The sequence below is a fragment of the Thalassophryne amazonica genome, chromosome 10 (genome assembly GCF_902500255.1).
Source record: "Thalassophryne amazonica chromosome 10, fThaAma1.1, whole genome shotgun sequence".
In the NCBI taxonomy this organism is placed as follows: domain Eukaryota; kingdom Metazoa; phylum Chordata; class Actinopteri; order Batrachoidiformes; family Batrachoididae; genus Thalassophryne; species Thalassophryne amazonica.
Genome location: NC_047112.1, coordinates 7,022,616 through 7,030,074, shown reverse-complemented (window position 1 = coordinate 7,030,074; position 7,459 = coordinate 7,022,616). Strand labels below are relative to the sequence as shown.

The 7,459-nt window shown below is 41.7% G+C and overlaps 1 protein-coding gene across 1 annotated transcript; it reads left to right on the top strand.

Annotated features, from left to right (window-relative positions):
- Positions 1 to 4,945: 4,945 nt before the first annotated feature.
- foxc1b (forkhead box C1b) lies at positions 4,946 to 6,944 on the top strand. Its single transcript, XM_034179369.1, has one exon. It carries the CDS (start codon positions 5,143 to 5,145, stop codon positions 6,526 to 6,528), a length of 1,386 nt encoding a protein of 461 aa, XP_034035260.1. The 5' UTR covers positions 4,946 to 5,142; the 3' UTR covers positions 6,529 to 6,944.
- The last annotated feature ends 515 nt before the right edge of the window (positions 6,945 to 7,459 follow it).

Here is a 7,459-nt window from a genome sequence, read left to right as displayed (position 1 = left end):
AGGATGTTACTAAAATCAATGCTGGCTATTCTCAGAATAAAGTACTTACGAGGTTTGTCAATAAAGTATAGGTCCTTTTATTTTTTTTTAAAAACTATATGGATTTCATTCATATGTTTTTACGTCAGACATGCTTGAACCATCGTGCGCATGCGTGAGGTTTTCCACGCCTGTCGGTGACGTCATTCGTCTGTGAGCACTCCTTGTGGGAGGAGTCGTCCAGCCCCTCGTCGGAATTCCTTTGTCTGAGAAGTTGCTGAGAGACTGGCGCTTTGTCTGATCAAAATTTTTTCTAAACCTGTGACACACATCGAAGTGGACACGGTTCGAAAAATTAAGCTGGTTTTTGGTGAAAATTTTAACAGCTGATGGGAGATTTTGAGGTGATTCTGTCGCTTTAAGGACTTTCCACGGAGCGAGACGTCATGCAGCGCTCTCAGGCGCCGTCGTCAGCCTGTTTCAAGCTGAAAACCTCCACATTTCAGGCTCTATTGATCCAGGACATCATGAGAGACCAGAGAAGTTTCAGAAGAAGTCGGTTTCAGCATTTTATCCGGATATTCCACTGTTAAAGGAAATTTTTTTAATGAAAGACTTGCGGACGGGTCCGTGCGTCGGGACGCAGCCGGCGCGGTGCGGCAGCACAGGAAAAACACCTCCGTGTTGATAACCATTTGTAAAATCCAGGCGGCTTTTGATGGCTTTCAGTGGAGTGAGTATATGAGAAATAGTTTAACAGCTGGACATGTTCCAACTTGTCCTTAGGGCTTCCAACAGAGGTCTGGGACCTGGGACCGCTGCACGACGTCTCGCTCCGTGGGAAGTCCTTAAAGCGACAGTATCACCTCAAAATCTCTCATCAGCCGTTAAAATTTTCACCGAAAACCAGCTTAATTTTTCGAACCGTGTCCACTTCGATGTGCCTCACAGGTTTAGAAAAAATTTTGATCAAACAAAGCGCCAGTCTCTCAGCAACTTCTCAGACAAAGGAATTCCGACGAGGGGCTGGACGACTCCTCCCACATGGAGTGCTCACAGGCAAATTAAATGATGTTTACGATGTTGCAGAATGTGAAACTATTTTGTGTCCGTTTTGCAGCAGCGCTGTTGCAGAACGTCTTTTGAGGAGCGCAGAAAATAATATGCACAATAAGAAAAACCTGATCAGCTGCTTTGTTCTCTGTGACCGATTAAAGAAATTGAACATCAGCAAACTGATTTTAACATCAAGAGGAGCCACTGGCACCAGCAAAGGCAGGTTAAAATAATAATAATTCAGATTTACAGCTTATTATGTGTTTGCTGGTTATATAGTGTGCACTCAAAATGTGAAAGGGAGTTTGCACTTTATAATGTTTATTTTTTTCATTAAGATGCACCTATTTTTCTAGTTATTTTTTTGTAATAATGCAGAGTTAAGTTACAGGCACTTGACATTTTTACTTTTAATTAATCTACTACAATTTTGTGGAGCCTGTTGACAAAATAAATTTTCCTTGAGTCAAAATTTCAAAGTTTTAAAATCATGTATTTAAATCCTCACATTTGACAGCTGGAACAAGACACTTTCACATGTTTAGTGAATAACTGTCATACAACAAGAACAGTAATAATAATAACAATAATAATAATAATTAGGTCCAAATATGCTGAATCGTGTCAGGCAGAGAAATCTTGCACTTTGTACACTCACCACTAGGGGTCAGGAGTGTCGTAGCGAATGCTTTTGACACCCCCCCCCCCCCCCCCGTCGCCAAATGCAGTAAAAAAAAAAGAAAGGAAGAATTAGTTTGATCACACTGTGCAAATAAATAAATACATAAATAAATAAACAATAAATACATATCTTAGGCAACTAAATAAAATCAGAGAGGCGCAGTAAAAGTGTGGAAATATCAAGTATGAGTACTAAAGATTAAATAAATGCGGCTACTCCACTTTTAAAACTGATTTGTTTTGGGTGAACTACCCTAAGTTTTTATTATAATGACACGTTGATCAGTTCTTTGACTTTATTCAATTCAATTATTCAATTATTTGATTTTTTTTTTTTTTTTTGCGTGTGTGTGTGTGTGTGTGTGTGTGTGTGTGTGTGTGTGTGTGTGTGTGTGTGTGTGTGTGTGTGTGTGCGTGTAATCGTTCACACAGTAATCTGGATTTTATTGATCTGAACATGTCTGTTTTTGTTATTCCTTTAAGAGAAAACGTGCGAACATCTGCCTGACAACTGATATATATATATATATATATATATATATATATATATATATATATATATATATATATATATATATATATATATATCAATTGGCAAATTTGTTCAGTTACTGACACACTAAAGAAAAAGTTTGCGTCAGGACGCCGGTCCCGATGCAAACTTTTTTGTCCAGGTCCATCTTTTTTGGTTCAGGACGACTTTCATCCTCTTCACGTTATGTTTACTGTTAACTGTTTCGGCACTCTGGCAAAAACAAATTCCTTCGGGATTAATAAAAGTGTTTCTTATTCTTATTCTTATGGAATCCGGATTAAGCGTACTGACTTTAACAATGGAGAAAAACATGAATATAGAAAAAAAATGCTTAAGACGTTTGCACGTGCTTTGGGATCTGGTTCAAAATGAATAACATCCAAAATTGTACATTGTTGTGAAAAGTGGTTTCCACAACAAAATCGGATATCTGTATTTGTCAATTGAGATTAAAAGGCGCAAACACAACATCTGTATGTAATCGAGGGAGAAAAAGATCATAAAACATCTAAAAAATACCAACAAGTTAATTAAACATAAAACATTTTCAATCAGTTAATAATATATATATATATCAGTGACCACAAAAATTTCTGAAAAACTCCCAGTAAATTAATCAAACACATCTAAAAGAAAATCTCAGTAAGTTAATAAACATGTAAAAAAAAAAACAGTTAATAAAACATATCTAAAAAACTCAAATTAAACATATCTAAAAAAAATATCAGTAATAGCTAAAACATATTTTAAAAATTTCAGTAAGTTAATAAAACATCAAAAAAAATCTCAGTAAGTTAATAAAACATATCTAAACAATCTCAATAAAGTAATTAAACAAATCTTTAAAAAAAATCTCAGTAAGTTAAAGCATCTAAAAAATCTCAACAGAGTAATTAAACATATCTAAAAAAAATCTCAATAAGTCAATAAAACGTATCTTTAGAAAATCTCAGTAAGTTAATAAAACATATCTTTAAAAATGATCTCAGTCACTTCATAAAACATATCTGACAGCTCACATGCGGGTGATGATGCTGAGGCAGCTGGCTGCGGGTTGCTGGTTCAAATCCCAGCCGGTCAGCAGGGGTCGCTGCTGTGTTCGCTCAGCTGTTTCTTCCTCACATGCAAATAAGACATCAAAGTGACAAATGAATTCCTTCACACGTTTTCACGAGTTTCATTTTTTTTTTTTTTGACCTCTGTTAAACAGCGAAAACTAAAAACGTGGAGTTTTACTTTTTTTTATTACATCCAATGATATTTCTAGATCTGAAGAACAATAAAAGATATCTCACTCTAATGATAAAACGCAAAGTTTGCACTCACCTTTTTTTATTAAAACGGCATCAAGTTTTACTTCATTTTACAAATTAAAACACGTTTGTCGCCCCTAAAAATACGAATGAAAATTACCGTAACTCACTGAATTTATGACGTGGATTATTTATATTTAGTGACGTGGATCTATTTATAAATAAATATAAATAATCCACGTCATAAATTCAGTGAGTTACGGTAATAATTTATTAAATGTTTTAATAAGAATAAACGTGGTAATGACAACATTAAAACGGCAAATTTGCAAAGTATACCCCCCCACCCCACCGATGATCTTAAACTAAATTTTCGACACACACACACACACACATATATATATATATATATATATATATATATATATATATATATATATATATATATATATATATATATATCACACAGTTTTGAGGATTTACATTCATTCACAGGTGTTTTTGTGCTTCTGTGTGAAGGACGTGTTGTCGGATCTCATATTTAAATCTCACCCGACAGAAGCTTTTCTCACCCTCTGCCACCAAATGACCTTCATTTGCGCGTTAACTAGTTTCCACGCACCGCCCACCCGCACTGTCGGGGTCCAGCAGGGAAGCGTCCCTCTTTCATGTCCTTCTGTTTTCACTTTTTGTGTGTGTGTGTGTTTTACTTCTAATCTGCAAAAATCTCCAATTAGTTTATGTCAGTACGAACATAAAAAGTGGTTAGCGATGCTGCCTCACAGTTAAGGAGGTCTTGTGATCGATTCCCACCTGTGGGCTTTCTGTGTGGAGTTTGCATGTTCTCCGCGTGTTTGCGTGGGTTCTCTCCTGATGCTCCAGCTTCCTCCCACATCCAAAGACATGCAGATTATCGGTAGATTGGGAACTTTGAATTGTCCTTCGGTGTGCGTGCGGGTGTGACTGTGACAGACTGGCATCCTGTCCAGGGGGCACCCCGTCTCACGCCCTGTGACATGCCCCACCCACCCACCACCCACCTTTAATTGGAGTAAGCAGTTGAAGTTGAGTATGTAAAATGTCCATGCTCGATAATTTCCCTTTTGCCGAGAATTTTTTGGACTATTCCCATTTTTGCGCTTGACATTTTAACCTTTAGAGATGAACAAAACGTTTGAAAATACACAGCAAATGACATTCCTGTTATTTTATAATAAACAACCAGAAGATGTTGGATATTTTGCGCAAGGAGTCATTTTGGAGGCACTTTACGCGTATCCTTGAAGCATTTCTAATAACTGAATTATAAAGCGAGTGAAGGCGTGTACGTACTTTTTTTTAATAGCCGCTGCAGAGTTTCTGCAGGTTCATTTCATCCTCCAATTGGATGGCGGAGCAGCACTTTCAGGGAGGAGCAGTCGGAGCAACCAAAAGGGAGGAAAAATTGTGAGAGGCGAAAAAAAAGGTTCCTCGCGCTTCAGTCTGACTTTTTAGTTTCCCAAATGTTCCCCACAGCAGCTGCACGCGCTCTCTCCGCCTCACCGCGGCGAGCTGTGGCTTAAAAAAAACGACTTTAAAGGAGGAGAAAAGTCCGGGAGCGCACGTTTGACTTGGTGGAAGTTTTACGCACGGCGCAGGATGCAGGCGCGCTACTCCGTCTCCAGTCCGAACTCTTTAGGGGTCGTCCCGTACATCAGCAGCGACCAGACCTACTACCGGACCGGCGGAGGATACACCGGTATGCCTGCGCCCATGAGCATGTACACGCACGCGGCCCACGATCAGTACCCGGCAAGCATGGCCCGCGCGTACGGACCGTACACCCCTCAGCACCAGCCTAAGGACATGGTCAAACCGCCGTACAGCTACATCGCCCTCATCACCATGGCCATCCAGAACTCCCCCGAGAAGAAGATCACTCTGAACGGGATTTATCAGTTCATCATGGAACGGTTCCCGTTCTACCGGGACAACAAGCAGGGCTGGCAGAACAGCATCCGGCACAATCTGTCGCTCAACGAGTGCTTCGTCAAAGTGCCGCGGGATGACAAGAAGCCTGGTAAGGGCAGCTACTGGACCCTGGACCCGGACTCTTACAACATGTTCGAGAACGGCAGCTTCTTGCGGCGCCGCAGGAGGTTCAAAAAGAAGGACGTGCAGAGGGAGAAGGAGGAGCGGGACCGACAGAACAAGGAGCCGTCAGCGCGCACTCCTGGCCGCGAGCTGGATCCGCCGGTGCAGGGTTCGCAGCCGGTGCGGATCCAGGACATAAAGACGGAGAACGGGACCTCATCGCCCCCGCAGGCCGCGTCCCCGACCCTGAACGCCGTCCCCAAAATCGAGAGCCCGGACAGCAGCAGCAGCCTGTCCACGGGCAGCCCGCACAGCGTGCCCTCCTCGCGCTCCCTCAGCATGGACGGAGCCGAGCAGCCCCACGGACAGGCCGCGCAGGGCTTCAGCGTGGACAACATCATGACCTCCCTGCGAGCCTCGCCGCAGGCCGAGCTCTCACCGCCTCTCATCGCCTCCTCCCGGACAGGTGTTACCCCGTCACTGTCGCTCAGCTACTCTCCCACGCAGACCTCCGCGTACAGCTGCAGCCAGAACTCCACGAACTCCACGTACCACTGCAACATGCAAGCCATGAGCCTGTACGCGGGGGACAGAACCGGGGGCCACTTGGCGCCCCCGTCCACGGTGGAGGAGGCTCTGCCCGACTACTGCATCACCACGACCACCGCGTCCCCGCTCGGGCACGCCAACCTGAGCCAGGCGGGTCAGGACGCCCACCACGGGCACCAGGGCCGGCTCTCGTCCTGGTACGGGGACCTGAGCCACCTGAGTCCGGGTTACCAGGCGCAGCAGCAGAACTTCCACTCTGTGAGGGAGATGTTCGAGTCCCAGCGGATCGGGCTGAACGGCTCCCCGGTTAACGGGAGTAATAGCTGTCAGATGGCCTTCCCGTCCGGACAGTCCCTCTACCGAACCTCAGGAGCTTTTGTTTATGACTGCAGCAAGTTCTGAAGCCAAACATGTCATTTAAATTAAAAACTTTAATATAGATTTGACTGTTTTTTTTAAAAATCTACTTTATGGTTTTTATTCACAGCCTGAAGATTTTTTTTTTTTTTTTGTACTCTGACGTGCGTAACACCAAAAACACGTAAGTTTTCCCTCTCACTTTGAGAAAAACAGCTTCATGACGTCATCCTGTAAATTATAGCCTAATATAGTAATTTATTTTGTAGGTTTGTGGTTGGATATCGAGGACCAAACACTTAAAAAAAGCTTTTAACACGTTTCTTTTGTCTCAGTTGTATAGAAATAGAGGTGAATCCTGTCGCTTATATTGACTTATTTTATTCTTTCTGTCCTATTTGTTTATTTTATTTGGAAGGCATTACATTTTGTTTAATAAAGTGTAGATTATTTGGTTTTAATTGGAGTCATTCATTAGCCCCCGAGGTGACAAATGGGATGTTTTGCATTGGGAGCTTTTAAAACACACTTCGTGTGCAGCTTCATTGGCGTTGCACGCGCAAATAATTGTGCACATAACTTGGATTTTCTTAATATAGTGAAATTAAATAATTAGGGATTAAAAACATTTGGTTAAAGAGATTTGATTTAAAAAATGCACGTGAGCGGCCTCGTTTGCGCCTCTTTCAGAAGCAGGTGGATATTTTTATTGATTGATTTTTAGATTGCGCAGGTGCAGCAGCAGTTAGTTTGGATACAGCGGCTGCAACACGTGAAGGATTCTAGAAACCTTACGAGCACTCCGATTGGAGGAAATAAAATAAATAAAACACTTTAAAGTTTGTCACTCGCAGGATCAAGAAACGCAAACTGATCCGTATCTCCGCCTTTACTGATGACGCGATACAAACAAAAACTGATCTTTAATCGATTAAAGACTAATCAAACGCTTTTATTTATATATAAGTAAAATTGT